This window comes from Mucor mucedo (genome assembly GCF_025094135.1).
Source record: "Mucor mucedo strain NRRL 3635 chromosome Unknown EV154scaffold_61, whole genome shotgun sequence".
Lineage (NCBI taxonomy): Eukaryota > Fungi > Mucoromycota > Mucoromycetes > Mucorales > Mucoraceae > Mucor > Mucor mucedo.
This window is the reverse complement of record NW_026252345.1, coordinates 99,946-121,265: the sequence shown is the minus strand read 5'-3', so window position 1 is coordinate 121,265 and position 21,320 is coordinate 99,946. Positions and strand designations below refer to the sequence as shown.

General features: G+C 36.7%; 9 protein-coding genes across 9 annotated transcripts; 7 read left to right on the top strand and 2 right to left on the bottom strand.

Annotated features, from left to right (window-relative positions):
- Nucleotides 1-1,189: 1,189 nt before the first annotated feature.
- Nucleotides 1,190-5,621, bottom strand: EV154DRAFT_512687 (DNA-directed RNA polymerase II subunit RPB2; the record flags this gene model as incomplete). Its single annotated transcript, XM_051601950.1, has 7 exons — nt 5,478-5,621; nt 5,237-5,393; nt 5,132-5,180; nt 4,905-5,070; nt 4,734-4,846; nt 4,526-4,676; nt 1,190-4,464 (listed from the first exon to the last, which is right to left on the bottom strand). Coding segments are annotated over exons 2-7 (3,650 nt in total), but the record flags the coding sequence as incomplete, so codon positions are not given.
- On the bottom strand, nt 5,612-6,965 carry EV154DRAFT_512686 (uncharacterized protein). Its single transcript, XM_051601949.1, has 2 exons — nt 6,425-6,965; nt 5,612-6,374 (listed from the first exon to the last, which is right to left on the bottom strand). The coding sequence occupies exons 1-2, from the start codon at nt 6,710-6,712 to the stop codon at nt 5,994-5,996; spliced, it is 669 nt and encodes a 222-aa protein (XP_051456438.1). The 5' UTR covers nt 6,713-6,965; the 3' UTR covers nt 5,612-5,993.
- A 312-nt stretch (nt 6,966-7,277) lies between these two features.
- On the top strand, nt 7,278-8,513 carry EV154DRAFT_466310 (Ribokinase-like protein; the record flags this gene model as incomplete). The annotated part of the gene is made up of 3 exons (XM_051597730.1): nt 7,278-7,482; nt 7,541-7,935; nt 7,989-8,513. The coding sequence occupies exons 1-3, from the start codon at nt 7,365-7,367 to the stop codon at nt 8,511-8,513; spliced, it is 1,038 nt and encodes a 345-aa protein (XP_051456437.1). The 5' UTR covers nt 7,278-7,364.
- Nucleotides 8,514-9,305: 792 nt separating this feature from the next.
- EV154DRAFT_538596 (uncharacterized protein) lies at nt 9,306-10,349 on the top strand (the record flags this gene model as incomplete). The annotated part of the gene is made up of 6 exons (XM_051604287.1): nt 9,306-9,342; nt 9,401-9,461; nt 9,527-9,555; nt 9,626-9,858; nt 9,925-10,273; nt 10,330-10,349. 6 exons carry the CDS (start codon nt 9,306-9,308, stop codon nt 10,347-10,349), a joined length of 729 nt encoding a protein of 242 aa, XP_051456436.1.
- A 509-nt stretch (nt 10,350-10,858) lies between these two features.
- On the top strand, nt 10,859-11,708 carry EV154DRAFT_538595 (uncharacterized protein; the record flags this gene model as incomplete). Its single annotated transcript, XM_051604286.1, has 5 exons — nt 10,859-10,894; nt 10,953-11,319; nt 11,379-11,447; nt 11,499-11,545; nt 11,601-11,708. 5 exons carry the CDS (start codon nt 10,859-10,861, stop codon nt 11,706-11,708), a joined length of 627 nt encoding a protein of 208 aa, XP_051456435.1.
- Nucleotides 11,709-11,947: 239 nt separating this feature from the next.
- On the top strand, nt 11,948-12,261 carry EV154DRAFT_422746 (phosphatidylinositol N-acetylglucosaminyltransferase subunit Y; the record flags this gene model as incomplete). The annotated part of the gene is made up of 2 exons (XM_051596104.1): nt 11,948-12,088; nt 12,142-12,261. The coding sequence occupies 2 exons, from the start codon at nt 11,948-11,950 to the stop codon at nt 12,259-12,261; spliced, it is 261 nt and encodes an 86-aa protein (XP_051456434.1).
- A 1,354-nt stretch (nt 12,262-13,615) lies between these two features.
- On the top strand, nt 13,616-14,363 carry EV154DRAFT_264133 (uncharacterized protein). The gene is made up of 4 exons (XM_051594671.1): nt 13,616-13,766; nt 13,818-13,862; nt 13,927-14,230; nt 14,298-14,363. Exons 1-3 carry the CDS (start codon nt 13,672-13,674, stop codon nt 14,120-14,122), a joined length of 336 nt encoding a protein of 111 aa, XP_051456433.1. The 5' UTR covers nt 13,616-13,671; the 3' UTR covers nt 14,123-14,230; nt 14,298-14,363.
- A 294-nt stretch (nt 14,364-14,657) lies between these two features.
- On the top strand, nt 14,658-16,304 carry EV154DRAFT_422723 (uncharacterized protein; the record flags this gene model as incomplete). Its single annotated transcript, XM_051596102.1, has 4 exons — nt 14,658-15,625; nt 15,675-15,793; nt 15,850-15,981; nt 16,039-16,304. 4 exons carry the CDS (start codon nt 14,658-14,660, stop codon nt 16,302-16,304), a joined length of 1,485 nt encoding a protein of 494 aa, XP_051456432.1.
- Nucleotides 16,305-19,594: 3,290 nt separating this feature from the next.
- EV154DRAFT_466299 (uncharacterized protein) lies at nt 19,595-21,239 on the top strand. The gene is made up of 2 exons (XM_051597729.1): nt 19,595-20,211; nt 20,270-21,239. Exons 1-2 carry the CDS (start codon nt 19,618-19,620, stop codon nt 21,086-21,088), a joined length of 1,413 nt encoding a protein of 470 aa, XP_051456431.1. The 5' UTR covers nt 19,595-19,617; the 3' UTR covers nt 21,089-21,239.
- Nucleotides 21,240-21,320: the final 81 nt, after the last annotated feature.

The following is a 21,320-nucleotide window of genomic DNA, read 5'->3' as shown; positions in this document are numbered from 1 at the left end:
AATAGACTAACAGCATATAAGGGGTATTCCTTTAAAATGCGTTAGTTAAGGAGAAATGAAATCTTTCAAATAAAAAAAAGTCTCGCTCTTGTAAAAAAAGTAGAGCCTCTTCCTTGTAAAAAAAAAGCATCGCTCTTGTAAAAAAAATGAAGCGTCTCTCTTGTAAAAAAAAGCCTCGTTCTTGTAAAAAAAATGAAGCCCTTCTTTTTTACAAGAAAGAGGCTTCACTTTTCTTACAAGAGCGAGACATTTTTTTACAAGGAAGAGGTTTCACTTTTTTTACAAGAGCGAGGCTTTTTTTTTACAAAAGAGAGAATTGAAAGAGAAAAGAAAAATTTAACAGCGAGGCTTTATTTTTAATTTTTCATATCCCTATTTGATACTCCGGTTATAATAGGATGTTGCATAGAACTGCCCTTAGACGTAACAAATAATCACATATAAAACCAACTGTGATTCTTTAGAGAGACCGTTCCTTTCTTATAGCGTATAAATCTAATTACGTGCCAAAATATCTGCTCATTTTCTGGAGTTAGTTTCAAAGGATACTTCTGCAATGGACAACATTTTAATTAAAGATGGACAAGGAGGCGTGAACGATGAGCAGGGAAATGAGGTTGTTTAAATGTTAATGGACCTTGACTGCGAAAATTTCTCCCTAAAAAATACTACAGCATATGAAGAATATAGTGATGTCAAACCAAACCGAGCTAGAGCAGAAATAGGTTAAAAAGGAAGAGTTATTGGCAGACGAGACTGTCAGTACCGATCCTGAATACCTATTCGAAAGACGTATAGACGTTTAGAAGACGAAGATACAGAAAATGGGTTTTATGATTACACGCAGACGGATATATCTACTCGAGCAATTGTTAAAAAATTCGATATACCATCATCAACAGCGCAAATATGGATGAAACAAAATGAAAAGATCCTGTAACCCGCGCAAGTCACGTAATATGTCAAACTACCAAGACACTGATGCATCATGGTTATGATTTTTGTTAATTCGAGCACAGTCATTGCAGAAGCGCTTCTCACATATGATTTTGAGAAAGGTCAATGCAGATACGAGTTTACACTGTTATGACTAATTTGCTATGCCATTGTGTATTAATTTTGTGTATGGGAGAGTCTCAATTCTAGGTAAACATCACATACTGCTTGCTTTGTTCAAAAACTGTGTAAATGCTTCGGAAAAATGAATTCGTATTTATTATAGTATAGAAAAAAAAAAAAAAGGACCATGTGGAATATAGTATGAGTATGTCTGTTGTATTAAGATAAAAAAAAAAAAATGGGAGTGTTTATATGTCTTGGTTCTCTTTTGATTTAATCAGCGTCAACGAACATACGAGGAGCGATATTCATAGCCATTAATTCTTGGAATAAGAGTTTACAGGCATAAGGAATATGGATTTGAGAAATTCTTGTCTTATTTTTACAGGCACGACATTCAAAATTATTTTTCTTTAGGTTAGCAATGGCCATCAAACCGCAAATATCACAGACATGTACACGGTATGCATCTGAGGCATCGAACAAACGTTCCTTCAAAAACTGTGCAACACCATGACTGATCATACAATCTCTCTCCATCTCACCGAAACGAAGGCCACCATCTCTTGAACGACCTTCCACGGGCTGTCTAGTTAAAATTTGTACAGGACCTCTTGCTCTACTATGGATCTTATCGTCAACCATATGCTTCAAACGTTGATAATAGGTAGGACCCAAGAACACTTGCACATTTAATTTACGACCTGTGAAGCCGTTATACATGACCTCAAAACCACGAGATTGATAACCTTGAGCTTGGAGGGCGGCAGAAATAGCTTCGACTGTGACGTCAGTGAAAGGTGTAGCATCACCTTCGTTACCAGTCAAAGTAGAAACCTTACCGAGCAAACACTCAATCATGTGACCGATAGTCATACGAGAGGGAATGGCATGAGGATTAATAATGAGATCAGGTGTGATACCTTCAGAAGAGAAGGGGAAATCTTCTTGACGATAAGTCATACCGATAGTACCCTTCTGTCCGTGACGAGAAGCAAACTTATCACCCATTTGAGGCACACGAGTAGACCGAACACGTACTTTAACAAACTTCAAGCCATCTTGGTTAGTAGTCAACATGACCTGATCAACGATACCGGTTTCTGTGGATCTTAAGGGAGTAGAGGCATCACGCTTGTTATGTGTCGTGGTTCTTTGACCCAATTCTTCAGAATCAGCGGGAATAGGAGCAGTTTTTCCGATGATAATATCGTCACCAGAAACACGAGTACCAGGTGCGATGAGACCATCCTCTTCTAATTTCTCATAAGTTCCATGCTTCAAACGAAGCGTGTTATCACGAGTAGGTTTCTCGAATTCTTCCATAAACATCATACCAGATTTCTTTTCAGCATCCATGTAGGTACGGAAAAACAAGGATCTGAAAAGACCACGATCGATACTACTTTGGTTCATGATAACGGAATCTTCTTGGTTATAACCGGAATAACATAAAATAGCGACAATAGCATTTTGACCAGCTGGCAACTCTCTGAAACGTAAAAATTCCATAGAACGCGTAGTGGTAAGGGGCTTTTGGGGATAGTACAAAATATTGGCAAGTGTATCCATACGCGTTTGGAAATTCGTGAGATAAACACCCATAGCTTGCTTACCCATTGCAGATTGATAAGTATTACGAGGAGATTGATTGTGATCTGGGAAAGGAATAATACTAGCACAAATACCAAGAATCATACTAGGATGAATTTCACAATGGGTCCATGTGTGCGAGTAGCTACCGGTTTGGGATTTAACACGACTAGCCAAATCACGCGTCTCTTGAAGTGGAGCACCATATTGGGCAGTCATACGTGCTTCAGCTAAATCTTCAGGTGTCATACAGATCATAGCAGTTTCCTCTTCATCAGCATCCACATATTCGACAATACCATCAGCAATCATATTTTGCCAGCCAAATTCATCTTCAGTATCTTGGATACGCATAATATGTTCACGATTTAATCTCAATTGTTGATTTTCAACCAAGAACAAGGGTCTACAACAACGACCAGCATCGGTGTACATTCTTAATTCCTTTTCACGAATATCACGCACAATACTGACCTCAGGAGAGATATCGACTGAACGTCTCATTTGTTTAAGAGAATTGATCAACTCTCCGGGATCACGATGAATACCAATCCAGACACCATTCACAAATACCTTTGTGGCATCAGCAATACTGGTGGCACTTAATTCTTCCAAGTTCTCCATAGCCCATTCTTCCAAAAACATGATTAAAGGAGTAGCAGAAGAACCGACAGAAATATAAGACATCAAGGCCAAATTCTTAACAAGACCACACGCTTGACCTTCAGGGGTTTCGGCAGGACAGACAAGACCCCAATGGGTGTTATGTAATTGACGAGGTTTGGCAATCTTACCATCACGACCAATAGGTGTATTACAACGACGCAAATGGGATAAAGTAGAAGCAAATGTATATCTGTTTAAAACTTGAGAGACACCAGCACGGGCTTGCATTGCCTTCTTTTGATCACCCCAATTACCAGTAGCCAAAGAGTACTTTAAACCGTTGGTAATTGTGTTGGATTTGACAGCAAGAGTCAAATTGAATTCTCTGCTTGATTCAATACACTTTTGTAAATACTTAGCAACATCCTTTGTCAACTTCTTAAACAAAAGTCTGAAAAGACCAGCCATTAAAGGACCAGCAAGATCCATACGTTTTTTACCATAATGATCACGATCATCTAATTCACGACGTTCTAAAGCTGCCAATAACAAACGATGGATCATATAACCAAAGAAATAGGATTTACGAGTTTCAGTCTTGTATGCAGTACCAACATGAGGTAATAATTCTTTTTGGAGAATTTCAGAGGCATACTTGATACGTCTTTCTCTTGTGGCACCCACAGTGGTACCTCTTTTACCGATGAAATCCAAGGCAATATCTTGATCTTGAATGACAAAAGCCTCTTCGATAGAAGGTTTTAACAACTCCAACATTTCATAATCATTACGATCATAACAGATATGCTCCAATACATCTCTATCAGCTACTTGACCAAGAGCTCTGAATACAATGACAATAGGTACTTCAGAACGGATATATGGTAAAGCAGCACGAATACATTGACCAGAAGAGCCACGTTCAGCAGAAGCTCTCATCATTTTAATAAATAAAGGCGAAGCATTCTTGGATCCTTTCTCGGGTTGAGATCTGATTTCTGCAGTATATTGAAAGTTGGAAGGTGGTGCCTTGGAGAAGACATAGACTGTATTGGTTGCCATACGTTCTTGAGCAATCAAGACCTTTTCGGAACCATTGATGACGAAATAACCACCCATATCAAAGGAACATTCATTCAACTCGTGCATGGAACTCTCAGGCATATCATGAAGAATACAATAAGTAGATCTCAACATGATAGGGACCTGTCATTATCACTTTTTGTTTAGATTTTTCCCTCCCCTTTCGTCAATATACACGGCTTACCTTTCCAATGAAAACTTTGGTCATGGGAGGTCTATCAGACCCATTTTCATCTTGGAAGAGATCGTTGGGGTTTCTGTTCACATTGTTAGGATCATGAGGTGTTGCGATTTGTGTACGTTTGCTCATATCCACATATAAAGGAGACGCGTATCTAATTCAAATCGTTAATCTTCATTTTTCCCTATTTTGGTTAACTTGCGTAGTTTACGTTAAGTTACGAATACGCGCTTCTTGGGGAAACATGGGTTGCGTACTACCATCGGCTTCTGTCATTGTAGGTTTTGACAAATAAATCTGTCCGAAATCAATAATATATCGTTTCTATATCACAAAAAAATATGTAAGTACTGGAAAGAGAGAGAAAATATGTAGTAATTACAGTAACATCGCCGTCTCCACCAACATGTTGAAGCACAAGATTAGAGTTTTCATCGACTAATTCCTGCATGGTATTTTGTACAAATTCATCAAAAGAATCCAATTGTTGTCTAACGAGACCCTTCTCCTCAAAGAATGAAGAAATGACTGTCCAACAATCTTCTTGGCTGTTATAAAAAAAAAATTGATTTAGAACCGTGTTTTTGTCTGAAAATTTTTATGACTTACGTGATGGGTTCGTCTTCATACATTTCTTCACCATCAGGAAGAAAGTATTCTAATTATAACAGGCATTAATACGACACTTTAACTCTCGGGTTTAATCCAAAATACCATTTTCTGCCATTCTATAACTGTCATCCATGATATCGGTCATTATGAGGTCGTTTTTTTAAGAGGTGCTTCTTGTTCTGGTTGTAAGTTCTAAGCTTTTTCTGTTTGTCCAAAGGGGGGGAATTAACAAGTGTGTAATCAAAATACGTTTAAATTACTAATATTTTATAGAGAGAGAGAAAGAAAATAGTTTGTTAATGAGTCTTTTTGGTTAACGCTTTTTTGGATTCATGGTACGCACTCGAAACACACACACACACACACAATTGAAAAAGAGAGAATGAAGTGGAAGAAAAAAAAAAAAAAGTCGAATTCTATTTTCAATGAAAAAAATAAAAGACAAAAGATCAAAGAATGTAAGAAAAAAAAAACTCCCAAATCTTGCACTCTCGTAGCTCAGCTTGTCTTTCGGGAAGGGTGCGCTTTTTTTTTTCTCGAGCTATAAAGTGACTCTGTTTTTGCTGGGTTTTTAAATCACTAAACCAAAAGGAATGTTCTCGTATCCTTTAGCAATAAGGTATAGCAACTTGTCCATGGATTATGTGAGCGGTTTTATGTTGCAACCTCGATACTTTATTATCTTAAAGCCTAATAAAATCCTACATGGGATACGTGATTGGGGATAAATCACCATAATTAAGGATTAATCTGAAGTTTTCATGCATCTAGGCAATAATTTGTAGTCATGGTAAAAATAAAAACCCCAGCGACATCTTTATTGGTGAGGGAAAAAAGGTTGCGTAATTTATGGTGGTGTTTATAAGGTCTTATTTAAAATGTCTAACACCATTCTGCGACGGATCGGTACCATATCTCGTTGACTGAAATTAAAGGGTTCGTTTCTGGATAAACGTTCTGCAAATGTACAAGTAAAAGCGCCGCAATCAGACATGTTACCCTGTTGAGGAATATCTTTTGGTGTTTCTAACTTCCAATCAGATGTATCCAAAGGAGTCTTTTTCTTATCCAAATGTTCTTGTTGAAGGTAGTTCATAAATAGTTCTAATGAATGATCATGATTTCCACCCATTGAATCGTATACAATCACTGCTTTTCTTTTCATGTCGATCACGCCTAGTGTCCAATGGTATGATTGATTGATTGGTATAAATATTAAGTCTTTAGCGAATATGTCGACCTAAAAATGAGATATTAGAAAAAGCAAATATATGAGAAGCGTTTTCTTACTCGTTTTGTCCATCGTTTCACTTTTGCAAATCCTTGATCCCTGAGCGTTGAGCAGAAGAAACTACTGAAGCAATGAATTGAAGGGAATCCTTCTCGTGTTTGACGCTCGGATAACAATTCAAAGTAAAAATTGATAATTTCATCGTTAAGCCAAGTTTCTGGCTTGAGTCGATGGATATCTTTATAATCTACTGTCACCTTTTTGAATTGGGAAGCAGTACCGGTTTTTTTCCTTGATAGTGCTTCATCGATTATTTTGTTTTCTTTATCTGTTAAGGGTTTCACCATTTCTTTCACGACGACTGGCTTTGTCTTTTCAAATAGTTCATCGAATTCAGAAGTGTCTATATCCTGGCTACGGCTCTGTGCTGAATAATTAGTATGCCATTCATTTTTTCTGCAGTGCGTGTATTTACTTGTATGATTTGTCTTCTCACATTAAATAACTGTAAAGAATGAGACTTTTATATTTGACTACATTGTTGAAGAAGTTACCTCTTCGTCTATTTTATCGTTAATTTTTTGTGTAGGTGAATCAACTGTTAACTCTTGTAATTGTACCAAGATGGAGTCGAGCTCATCAGAATACTTTTTTGAAGAAGCTTGTCGTTCCTTTACTGCAGCTTGCATGGCGAGAAATGAAAAAGGGTTAACAAATGCTGATATATACTGCGAAAACGGAACGTGTTCTACAGGAGTTGTCAGTATATCCAATGAAACATATTTTCTTTAAATACGATCTATTACCGTATTCTAGTCTCTTCTTTGATCCCGGATAAGCAAAATCAAAAGTTGTTGTTTTAGAGACTTTCATTTGGGTGAAAAGAAAAAAAAAAGAAGAAAAGAAGAAAATACCGAAAAAGAATAGGGTGTGCGTAGCGTTCGCTCTCCCCTTTAAAACCTGTCTTACACACCTTTTTTACAGCTGAAAAAAAAAAAGATGCAAGCTTCTCCACTTTATGCTTCCATTGGCGCTTTAATTATTGACGACATTAAGTACCAAGATGGCACTAAAGTAACGAATGTTCTCGGCGGAGGAGGTGTATTCGCAATTTATGGTAAATAGGTTCGAATGTAATAATAAACCCTGGCTTTTAACTAACCATTCCTACGTAGGAATGAGACTTTGGTTAGATGGCCTTCAAACTAAAGATGCCGGTTACATTATCCACACTGGATTTGATTATCCTGAAGAAATAGACAACAAAATAAAAGCCCTGAATATCTCACTCAATTGCATTAATCACCCAGATAAACACACGACAAGAGGTTTAAATACTTTTGGGGAAGATGATCACAGAGATTTCGAATACATACATCCTATCATAAGAACCACGACATCTGACTTTAGTGATGATTGGATTCAGTCTGTAAAGATACTGCATTTGATTTCTTCGCACGAAAGAGCCATTGAAATAATAGATGAATGGAAAGAGAGAGAGATTTTGTTAAATTGTGTGGAAAGGACACAATTTTTATGGGAGCCTTTGCCTTGGGCTTGTTTACCTGAGGTATGAAAAGCATACATGTTTATGAGTTATCATTTATTTTTATGATTTTTTAGAATTTAGATAAAATTTATGACGCTACACAAAGAACAGAGATCATCACACCTAATCATGAAGAGATAGCTGCTATGCTTGGCTTGGACTTCAAAGTTGTATTAGTAGAAAATGGCAATGATCTAAAAAAGACGGTTGAATATTTGGGGAATATGTTCTTGGATGGATTATCATCTGCCCAAGATAAAGTACTAGTGATACGAGCCAGTAAGTATGGCACGATGATTATTACTTTGAAATCTCGGGCTATTCATTGGGTACCGGCCTATTGGAGCTGGTGGAGTTCGGAGGAACAGAAACATGTTGTAGATGTGACGGGTGCTGGTAATGCTTTTTGTGGTGGCTATGCGTATGGATGGGACCAAACACAGGGTGATCCTGTTGAATCTGCTTATTATGGTGCAGTTTCTGCTAGTTACGCAGTTGAGCAAATGGGTATGCCCTCTTACGAGACTGGGCACTGGAATAATGGTCCCGATCCAGCCCAAAGATTATCTATTTTAAGAACTAAATCATGTAAATTTTAGAGCATTAATTTATTATAAAAACTTTGTCATTATTATTAGAGCTTTTCTTCTTGTTCAATTTGTACATTTTTTTCCATCGATTGAAGAAAATCATATGTTTTTTCACATCGAGCATAACTATATTTGGCAGAGATATAACCACTAACCGCTGAAGCACCCATTGCAGAAAGCAAAGCTCTATTCTTGTCCAATCCGAACTTACGAGCTAAAGGCACTATTTTCCAAGAGTCAGTGTATGGTTTTCTTTTATACTATCATTTACATACACGAAACAAAAGCTGTTACAACTGGAAACCAAAAAATAAAAATAAAAATTGAATACATAAATTAAGTTGAAAAAATGTATTTTACCTGCAACGTAAACACCAGTTTTGTTAGCATTTTTCTGACACAATCTGGGTAAAATCCATTCCTGATACAGTTATTATTATTTAATACATAACAATACGTATTTGGGACTACTCACAGGATGTTCTCTTGCTATTCCTTCTTGTATAATTGACATGATTATTTGATAAACAAAAGAGAGAAAACTGCATTGACGAGCGGGAAAAGGTTTTAATCTCCCCACAAAAAGTGACGTAGCCGCTTGGGATTGTCCCCTGTGCTTTGGTCACGTGGTCTTTATAATTTTTGCAGCGCGAAGGGGTCCCACACAAAAAGTAAGAAACATATTTTTTTTTGTTCCCTAAATATCTTGTAAGCGAATAAACACACGAAACCCAATTGCCTGGCATTGACTCTTTTCCTCTAATTTAGCCTTCACCCCTTTCCACCAGATTTTTTTCTAACATGGCTTTCCGTTTGATTACCAAGAATGCTGCAACTGGTACATTAGACAAAGATATTATGGCTGTTTAGTAGATATTAACCAAGTATCTTTTTAGCTGCCCTTGTTGCCCGTCCCACCTTAATGAACGCTTCTCGTCAATCTTTGGGTGCTACTGCGTAAGTCAATGTCTCGATTTTTATTCTTATAGTAGTAGCTAATGTTTATTTCTTATTACTATTAGTGTCCGTCACTTCACCACCAAAAAAGAAGGTACATGCGCACAGCACACAGACACAAACTTTCAGCTTCAACTCGGACTAAACCTTATATTATATTATAGATGAGCCCAAGGAGAAGGCTAACAGCATTATCAACTCTCTTCCCGGTAACTCTTTCGTTTCCAAGACTGGTTTCCTTACTTTAGGTACTGGTGTTGCCACTTACTTGATTTCTAAGGAAATCTATGTCTTTAACGAAGAAACCTTGGTTCTTGTCTCCACTGGTGCTCTTCTCGGTCTTATCTTGAAGTACCTCAGAGAACCTTTCAACAGCATGGCCAACGAGCACATCAACGTAAATTCAAGTTTTTGACAGGGAAAAAAAAAAGGGAATCATGGCTGACATTTTGTTTTTATATAGCGTATCAAGAGCATCTTGGTTCAAGCTCGTGATGACCATAAGACTGCTGTCAATGAGCGTATCTCCGAAGTTGGACAAATGAAGGATCTTGTTGATGTTACCAAGGCCCTCTTTGAGCTCTCTCGTGAAACTGCCAAGTTAGAATCTGAAGCCTTTGTCTTGAAGCAACAAGTTGCTGTTGCTCATGAAGCCAAGGCTACTTTGGATTCTTGGGTTCGTCATGAAGCTAACGTCCGTGATCGCGAACAAAAGCAATTGGCTGCTTACTTGATCGAGAAGATCAACAAGGACTTGCAAGACTCCAAGATTCAACAACAAATTCTTGATCAAGCTATCTTGGATATCCAAAGTAAGTTTTTATTATGAGTATGTTTTGATGGTTTACTAATCAAAGCCGTTATTTAGGAATTGCCAAGACCAACTAGATTTATTAAAATGTCGCATCTTTTCTGTATATCGAATTAAAATAAAATAAATTTAAAAACACCCATTTATAATGCCTTCTCGTGATTTACCTTAATATTTACAATTGATTTTGCAGGTTATTAGCGAACCTTAGAAAAGTCATGGTCAACATGAGGTGCAGCCAGATATTTAAATTATTTTTCTCTGCGGTTGAATTTCAATATCCCTTTTTCTTTTTACCCAGAACATGTCGTTGAATAGTCAGTTAAAAAGTTTTAAAAAGTCGTTCAAGGCCAATGCGGATATTGCAGTAAAGCGTGCTGGTCAAGCAGCTCCCAGCAAAGAGTCAGTTTCAGCCAATGGCACTATTTCAAATAACACAAAGGCTTCATACGATTCCACCCACGAACCCAAAAAGAGAAAAAAGACGACTGGTACAAATTACTCGGACGATCAGAGATCTAGAGATTAACTAATTTACTGTATAGTCTACTCACAACCTGCTAATACTGGTACGGGTCACCATGCCATGAGTCAGTTATATACAGTCATACAATTCTTAAAAGTAAGCATCATTATTTACAATGGAATCTAGGGTTCTCATTATTAGATACTTGATATAGGACAGCGATCATCCTCAGTCGGTTGTTAGCATTGCTTCCCGTACAAAAGTAGACATTGCAAAGAACCCAGCCTTATGGGAGAAACTCGAGAATAACGACAAAATTGATTACGATCCAGTCAACAAGACATTTGCTTATAAGCCAACATACCAAATTAGAAGTAAAGAGGATCTATTGAGCTTGTTGATTCAGAAGAAGAATGAGGGTGGTATGGATTATAAGGATTTAAAGGATTCTTATTCCAAATTGAGTAGTGCAGTGGAGGAATTAGCAACAGAGGGGCAAATTCTTGTAGTTAGAAATAAAGACGGAAACCCACGTGTACTCTTTCATAATGATGCACAATACAACACAACCATTGATCCAGGTAAAAACAAATAGACAATGAAACAAACTATGACTATAACTTATGATCTTTTTATATAGAATTTAAAAAGATGTGGTCTGAAATCCATATTCCTGACGAAACTGATTTACCCAAGGCATTAGAGAATGGTAAGTGTAGCATTTGGATGAAATGGGTTTTCATACTAAACTTACGTGTAGCTGGTCTCAAGACAATGGAAGTGTTTGAAAAGAAGATCACATCGGATGTAAGCTTCCAAATACAGTGACAGTACATTGATATTGAACACCTCTTTATTTTAGACCAAACCAAAAAGATCAAAGACAAGAAACAAGCGAATCAAGATTACAAATACTCATTTATCTCATATAGATTTGTCAAAGGATTACGTTCCCAACAACAAGAAATAAATTGTGACAGATTTACAGCAGATGTTACATTTGGGCGGGGTTATTTAAGAATCAAAAATCGTTAAAAAATAAAACAAAAAATCCCCTTTTATTCTCTTGTTATTCTTATTAAGCTCATAATGCATGCTCAACATCGAAGGCGACCCTCTAAATCCATCTTACTACCACGCCTATCTACAAATACTACTAATAACACCGGCAATATTAATAGCAATGGTCAACCTAATTACGCACGACGAATGACTATTCATCTGCCAGAATCCACACCGGACACAACCTACTTGTACGGTTATGCACTTTTAATATCCACGTTTGTAATGTTTATGGCGTCTTTCTATTCAATTATCATCAGTCAATATATGCCAGATACAAATATAAAGGTAAACATATGGATCCAAACAATACATGGTCTTTTAACTCTCTACTTTGTTAGGTGCTGGACTGGATAAAGTATGATGATTATTACTGCCTCTTAATACCGATATCAGCACTTGTCTTTTTTTACTGGATAATGTGGAACTGGATGGGAATGAAGTTTTTTCGTCACAATTAATAAAATTGTGCGTAAATTTTGTTTATATGTCTCTGTTCACCAACTCAATGACATAAACGTAGTTAACTTAACTTGCTTTCTATCTAGACATGATCATACTTGCATGAAGGACATGGCAAAAAATATACTAAATGATATCTCGTACGATTTGGAAGATATATTCTGTCTGTACTGATAATAGACATATTAGGTTGTCCAACAGATCCACATACAGATCTAAACACTTTGGATATATGACTCTTTTCGATCATTGTTGTATTCAGGGCTAGATTGTTTCTGCGATTGAATGAGAGTGTGGATTAGAATTAGACACTAATACGTTGATCTGCTAATGGTCTGTATACATTGCCTATCAAGAAAAGCATAGTCCATATACAAATGTCACAAAAACTATTTGTCGTGCTCAACAAAAGCTACGTGCCACACAAGATGTTGCTAACGTACACTTATCTGGTTTTTATCCATTTGAATTTGATGCATTGAATCAAAAGCTAAAGAAAAGCAGTGAATAATTCCTAATTAGCTGGATATATGCGCACTACTTACAGTGACAAAAGTGCTATGTATCTCGCTGTTCTCGTCAGTTTCCATTATACAATGAGCTAGCTCGACTGAACCTCAACCAACGCATGTCTGTAAAAGGAAAGTGTCATATATTCTGATGATGGTTAATAAAGGCGTGTTAACGTCAACATTGTTATCAATTTATATATATTGATTACTGCATAACTAGTACAGGTGTGTCATCCTATCGATTCCTATTTTGTAGCAGTGGAACAAAAATGAAGTTGAGGTTCGCACTGTCACTTTCTCTTTTTATAAAAACATCATTCACTATTCCCTCAGGTGCAGCATACTCTTCATTTTTGTGCCTTTTATAAGAAGTTTCAGTGAAACAGCTTTTAAAAAAACAACTTGTTTGTAGGCACTTACAAGTTTGGAAGCTAACTTACATAAGCTATATATTATGTTGGTACTCTCAATCTATGGCTTTTTGTCATCGTTTTTATTTTCGCTTTCGGAATCACCGCTACCTCTTTTGCTTTTGGACGACATATTTATAGATGTTGTCTCAAAATATTTTAGGTGCATTGTTGTAGTTCTCAGAAGATTAAAAGGGACATAAAATATTCATAAAAAAATAAAGAGATCTATTGCTTTTCCTAATTGATTATATCAAAGATTAATCCTAAAATGCTTTTACAATTTATTGGAGGTTGGTTGGTCCCGAGAGACATGTGATGTTTTCAACTACTGGATTGGAGTGTCTTTCTTCTGACTACCACCCACACTCTCACACACGCGACTTTCAATTTCACAGTGATCAGTGGTTTTTTTTAGATCGCCCAGACCGGGTAAGATTGGGAGTACCAAATAAAGCAACCATTCTTTTTTTCAACTCTTTACAAAATGTCAAATGAAAGCTCAATACCAATAGATGACCCTGATACTTATTTTATCGAGTCAAGTGTTCCTGATGTTCGTGCTTTCGAACAAAAAACTAGGTAATATTACCAACATGGCATTCCTTCACATTACTAAATGAGAAACAATAGAAATGACATTGAGACACAAAAGAAAGAATTGCGCGCCATGGTTGGGTAATTATCACCTTGAGAACCGTTTTACTCGTTACCTGCCTTTAAACCCCTCTATCATTTATAGTGAACAGTACCTAGACCTCATTTCAGCGGCAGATGCCATCATCACCATGAGCAAGAACGCACAAACCATTCAAACCAATTTCGAACGTATGCAAGCTGCTAGTGATGTAGAAAGTATAAAGCTGAAGGCCAAAAGAATCTTACAAGAGCGAGGTGAACAAAATAACCAAAGTAAGACTTGTTGGACTTTAATGTAAAAAGAGTTCGATTTATTGACATGGGATGTAGCTCGCATAGACACCAATCGTAGATATGTGTATATTATAGCCGCTCTTGTTAAAGCATTGGCTGATGTGCCCGAACAGGTAGAAAAAATAAAATAAAAAATCGCAACGACAATTTAGCTTAAGATTTTTTAAAAAATATACATAGATATGGCATGCATTAGAGAATCACCGTTATCTTCATGCAAGCCGATTATTTACACTGGCCAAACAAGTTCACGAATATCTTGAAGAGGAGAAGGAAAAATCAACCATCGATATAGAAGTCGCTTTTCCAGTTATTCAAAGACAGTGGGATGCTGTCAGTGCATTTGGTCCCCAAATTGTTCAAAGATCAATTCACTATCTACGCGTTTCAGAACAAAGCCCAGAGGTAAACTTGTAACCGATGAATAAAAAAAAAGAGAGGGTGAATTAATAAATTGATTAGCATATAGCAGAAATTATGGTTGGATTAATGCTTCTAGACGGTCTTTCATATAAAGACACAGCAGAAAAGTTCTTAGAAATGCGATTTAGTTTGATTCGAGATATGATTGGTTGTTACACCAAGGGCATGGACAGTACAAATAATCGTGCCACGCATCAGTTAAGGGAGGCTACATTGATTATCAAGCGTACGTTACAACAGATTTATGAGGTGTTCTTTTCAAAAGAGGGACATACAATGGCTCTTATTGAATCGTATGTCACTACCTTCCAAAAGACTTTTTTGATACCTGCTCACAAAAGCCATGGTAATGAGACACCTAGCCAATCCGCTATCACACGTCTCTTTTCGCCAAGTTCCAATGTACATCTAATTGTTCGATATTTACCCGACTCTCTCCAGAACTACCTTCCCGATTTTGACCCTATGCCTCATCTCACAGAAGACGATGTGCAAAAGTTAGCAAAAATGTGGATCGAGCAAATTGAATCACTTTTTAAGGAAAAACTTCATGATATCCTTTCACCGATCCAAAACCAAGTTGAACTCATTCAGGTACGACAGAAACTGTGGGATTTATTGGATGAGGATGAAAACACAAAGAAAACAGCATGGCAAAAAGCCGCACAAAACTTACTTGGATCTCATTATTCGATATGGGATGGTCTCTACAGAGAAGGATTTAACTATAGTTTTAAATCAGTCATAGATAAAGCCTTAAATGAGCTATCGAATCAGCCCAATGCGATTATTTGGCCACTTGTTACAGATCCTGTCAAGTTGCAACAAACTAAAAAGGATTTCTTTGTCCCAATGCACATATGGCCAGGTGCCGATGCAAAGCAACAGAGTGCATTTACTCTACCAAACTTTGCATCCTCCAAAGAGATCGAAACCTTCAAGGCGTCGTTAAAAGAGACTGCAAATGACCGCACAGAAACCCTTTGTAAACTCCAAACGTCGTTTGATTCTTGTTTGGCAAAAATTAGAATAGATGTGCAAGCACATCTTATCCATTTCGATCATGACAATTTTCATGTAAAAAGGTAAAAAGAATAAGAATACTCTGCTAAGACAATATTGACATGGCTACAGTGATACAGATATGATCAAATCGTACTTCCAGGATAATTGTTATGAGGCTGCGCTAAAGTATTCTGCAAATGTGAATACACTTATCGGTAAAGTGACGTTATGGACAGATAAAAAGAAGAGTAAGTATACGATAATTTATACTATGTGTGAGTCTAATATAGAAATATATGGATAGGAAATGAACTGTCAATATTTTTGGGTAGACTCACGCGGAATATTGCGCTCCTCTCTAAAGAATTACCCAAGTCCTTGTTATTATCTGCCGAAACAACGCCCATCTTTGAACTACGTAGCAGAATTAACAAAGGTACATGCACAATATTAATGTAAAACATGAATTTACTATTAAAATCTGAGTTTTTAGATCCCAACTATACTACCATTCAAACAGACTTAATACGCACTTTCCATCAGGCACATGACCTCTGGATCGACTGGTTAGAAAAAGAATTTGCCCAAAAATTACGAATTATTTTGGCAACGACAAATTGGAATGACCAGTGTGCTTCAATTTCTATATGGGAGAGTAAGACACATATATACAAATACAAACAACATGTTTCTCATTGTTTCATTAGATATAGAAGAAGATATCAGATTACCAACACAAGCAACCAATGCAACTGTTAGAAGTTTATTCTATGTTTGCGAAGAGATCCAAAATATAAATAGCGCTGTTTTAGATCAGGTTTGTAAACTATTCAAGACAAATATGAACACTTCCATTGATATATATCTGTTTTAGCCAATCATGATTAAATTGAGACAACAATTGCAGAATGCCGTGGATGAAGTGTTCGACCACTTTTTATCAGACATTGAAACAGCTGATGTAACAGAGAACGGCTCCTTGCAACTGCTGTTTGACTACCTGTTTTTAAATACAATTTTACAAAACACAAAGAAATCAATCATTGGCAATAAACTGATCCAAAAGTTACAGGATCAGGTACGACAATTTCCTCATCAAATTCTCTTAACCGTGCTGACTTTTTCTGTAGATTGATCCAATTAATTGGGATAGTTACGAACCTCATGTTAAACCTTGTGTCAACAAATTCTATATCAAGCAATCATTAATATTCGGTGTGTTAACAAGCGCTACAAACGAAACATATGAACGGTTCGTATAATAATTATGGAAAAAATAATGTTTGTGTATTTATAGCTATAAATTATAGAGCACGTAAGGTGATGGCAAATCAACAACAAGGTCAATATAATGTTCTTCCTTTAGCTTCTCAGGCTACAAGATTCACACTTCTTCCCATCGGTCATTTAACGTCATCCTCTGTACGAACTAGATACAGCATTTCCTCATAATACAGTGCTTTCAATATAATAGATTGAGTAATTTTAACCATATTAAACACGATGTATATCTGAAGGAGTAAGCAATTCTGTAACTGTTCCCTTTCAAGTTAAACAAATATCAATTCGATTGTTTATATTTAAGTGTTATTATAATGTGCAAATAGCAAAGCAAGGGAATACGATATGGTAGGTAAGTAAAAGCCAGTTGTAATTTATAAACCATTAAGAAATTGGTAGAATTTATTAGCAGTCTTTCGAACGCTGGATCGCCTGGCTTCAAAACTCGAAGATAGGCAATACGGAAATGTCATTTAGGACAGCATCCCTCTCCAAGATATAGGAAGTGCCAAAATGGCAATACAGATCAAATTATTATTTTTTTGACAGAGGCATTATCTCTAAAGAAACAATATGAGTCATGTTGTATCTGAGACATAGCTATTCCAAATGATGCTTTGCTTAAAATAGCTAACATCAGCTCCAACATTGCTGCTCTTATTGGGCTCTCATAAACGTTGGTGTACGATAATAGGCTTGTAAAGGATGCATTCACGTAATATGGTCGATCAGCAGCGTCACAAAAAAAAAAATTGTTGGGACTTATTCGGGCAACGTACAACTTTTGAGAAACTTGTTGCTGACGAAATGCCAAACATAATGAAGGAATGTAGCTGTTCTTTGGAGGGTGGTTTTGTGTTAAAATTGTAAACTAAAGTTCTTCTTTTTTGATACGGGTTTCCAACATAATAGTGTGATTGGGGGTCTTCACTATTGATAATCACTTTTTTATTTTAATATATTTATGGTGATTCGTTAAATCTATTAATCTAAAAAAAGGATCAACAACAAAGGCTGATGCTTCAATGCCAGACTCATCTACAATTCCACCTCTACCGTCTTCATGAAAGAAACTGATTTTAAGAAGCGAAATATATGATGAAACAAAATTTTAAAAAGTTGGTAAAGAGTGGGCAAAAATCTGTGTTCTCAAAAAATTGGTAAATTGAGTGTATCACACTAATAAACTAGAGTCATCATACTCCACACACAAAATGACAAGGAGATTAGACGAATTGAGTATTTCAGCCTATGGGGAAAGTTTGAAATTTATTCTAACTGAATAAATTTGTTAGGAAATAGTTTTATGTCCTGCAACACTCATTATATTTTAGTGGTGTGTATGTGCATGTACTGACTGGTGCCTGAATTACCCAGGACCTGTTTAACAGTGCTATTTCTACTTATGTCTCTCTCCAAATCAATTAAACCCATTGCTTGGCAATTGAGTGATTACTTGTGCCATTGTTAAACCTTATATGTTTTAAGACGAATCAAATAAATTTTACTTCGACTTTTGTACTTATAATCCAATAAGGAAATGAGACTTGCTACAAGATAAGTCCTTTTTGCCTCTTTAGGCTGTATTGAGTGATCGAATTATATTTGAAGTCCCGTATTTTGCCTTTACGGTCATTGCGAGAGTATATTTATATGCACACACACAAAGTACTACAGTCGCACAGTTTGAAGCTATCAGATCGTTTTCAATAAAAAAATGCAATTGTGACTAAACTTCCCGTACCACACCGTTAAATTAAGTACTCAATCGGCCTGAGTAATTCTTTATGATTAAGAGACGCGGCAGCAACAAATGCAAGCGCGGCTCATAGGATGCCAATATTTTATAGCACATCTGCTCATCCACATCCTAAAATATCCATGTTCTGCGCTCTTTTAAATAAAAAAATGTTTATAACGCGCATTTCTTGTAGTGATCAATTTTTACCGCACAGTAATTGTAGGTGTAATACTTTTCTTGACTAAAAAAAATGAGGTATTAATTCAACCATTGTAAATTTAAGAGAGAGGGATTGTTTGTCATTTCTCAATAAAACTATCTTTCTAATGACAAAGATACTTTGACAATCTATTTTTGCATATGACTTTGGAGTCTCAATATGAGTTTTCATGATTAAGAGTTCAAAATAGGAAGTATAATTCCCCAACCAATGAGCTTTTGCTTTCCCTCGAGAATTAGATCTATAAATAGGATATTTCCTTCTTTATGGAACTATATTCCTTAATCGCTAGAAAATATAGGAAAAGCCAGAATATTACAGAATTATAGTCTGATCATAATTAGAAAAATGGAAAATTAATTAGCCAACATTTTATCATATAAGCTGTGTTTAGGATTTTGTAAGGATATTAAAGTTGGCAATTGTTATTATTACATAAACCAATGCACAATTGCACGAACAATCCCATGTATACAAGATCAGGAAATGCTGACGTTAGACCAATAGTATTATTTTTTCTGTATCATTAAAAACAGAATATGTCCTGTTTTTTAAAGTTACTCGTGTCGTGGATGCAAATTAGTGTTTTACCCGGCTATAAAATTTTTCTTTCGAATTTGGAACGGAGTACGAGTGCAACCGGGAAATCTCAATCTTTTGTGACATAGCGGTTGACTAAACATGGTTTTTAAACATGAGCTTAAATGATTAATTTGAATTCTGTTTTGATACAAGCTTATCTGGTGGCCCATGTTTAACTTCTGTATAAAAAGGAAAGGCATTTGAATGTTTAGCTTTTTTCTTCTACTCTTAATTATTTTCCAAATAATATGCAACTTACAGGAATTGGAGCCTTTATCCTTGCAACAGGAGCATTCGTGTCTGCTGCCACCACCACCACTAAAGCTACCTCAACCAAATCAACTGGTATTTTGGCTGTAGAATCGCCCAAATGGTTGCCTGATTTTGGCGTCCCTACTGGCGTCAACTCTGGTTACCCAACAGGTCCCATTGACACTACCAAAACAATTTCTCATACCAGTTTGAACCTCAAAAACTACCCTGAGCCTTGGACAGCACCCTCTACTACCCATCCTGAAGTAAAGGCTGTCATTGCCGCTTTGGATTGGACCAAGGTCCCTAAAGCCCCTGTGGTCAAAGTCAATGCCGCCGGCGAGATTGATATGACCTCTTATGACGCTGCTAAAGATCCTTATTGTTGGTGGTCTGATTCCAACTGTGTCAAGCCTAAAGCTTCTTACTTGCCTACCGATGTCTCTATCTGTCCTAATGCTGGTGACTGGGGTCTTAATTACGACGATGGTCCATATAACCCTATTGGAGATAAAGCTACCGATAAGTGGGCAGAGCCCGAACTTTATAACTTTTTAGCAAAGAACGGCAATCAAAAGGCAACTCTTTTCGTAAGTATTATATTTATCGTTTCATTATACAAACGTGATACTAATTTTTTGCATAAAGTATATCGGTTCTAATGTTGCCACATTCCCTGAAGCTGCTAAGCGTGCTATCAACGATGGTCATGTTCTTTGTGTTCATACTTGGTCCCATCCTCAAATGACTACTCAAACTAATGCCCAAGTTGTTGCCGAGCTTTACTGGACTCTTCGTGCTATCAAGGAAGCCACTGGTGTTACCACCAAGTGCTGGAGACCTCCTTTTGGCGATGTCGATGATCGTGTCCGTGCTATTGCTCACCAAATGGGTCTTCAAACTATGATCTGGGATCAAGATACCAACGATTGGGATATGCCCGGAGAAGGTGGAGGAAATTTAGCTCCTTCCAAGGTGGATGGCTATTTCCAAGGCTGGATCAACACCCGTAAGAAGGGTACCGATAAGACCGGTCATATTGTCCTTCAACATGAGCTTAACAATGCTACTGTAAAGATGGCCGAAAAGTGGTTGCCCAAGCTTCAAACCTCATTTAACGTTGTAACCATTCAAGAATGTTTGAATGTCGCTCAACCTTACTGGGAAAAGAACTGGATTTATCCTACTGAGAAAAACGCCACAATCTCTTCTAATAGTACTATTGCTTCTAATGCTACCGCTGCTCCCACTACTACTACCACCACACCCGCTGCAATCTCTACACCTTTAGTAACTGACATTGACCTTACTCCTGCTACAACCCCTGTTACTACTCCTGCCACAGCTCCCGCTGCAGATGTCAACTTGAGCAACAAGGGATCTTTAGAATCCTCTGCCACTCTTCTTACAACTAGCGGTGCCTCTCTTTTTGCTGTCGCTGCTTCCCTTGCGGCTTATTTATATTAATTGTTTTTTTTTAATTTTGCTAGGCATTGACATATTAATATAAACTGGGGTTTTCTTGCATAACAAAGCTTAAATTTGTTATTTTTTTGTACATAACATATTAAAAAAAAGTAAAAGATATTATTGATTAATAATACTTTTTTTAATTGAATCATGCTGTTTAACAATGAGAGTCCCGAGAATGTCTGATATTATGCTATCTAATTGCCGGGGGTTTTCATGTGCCTTTCAA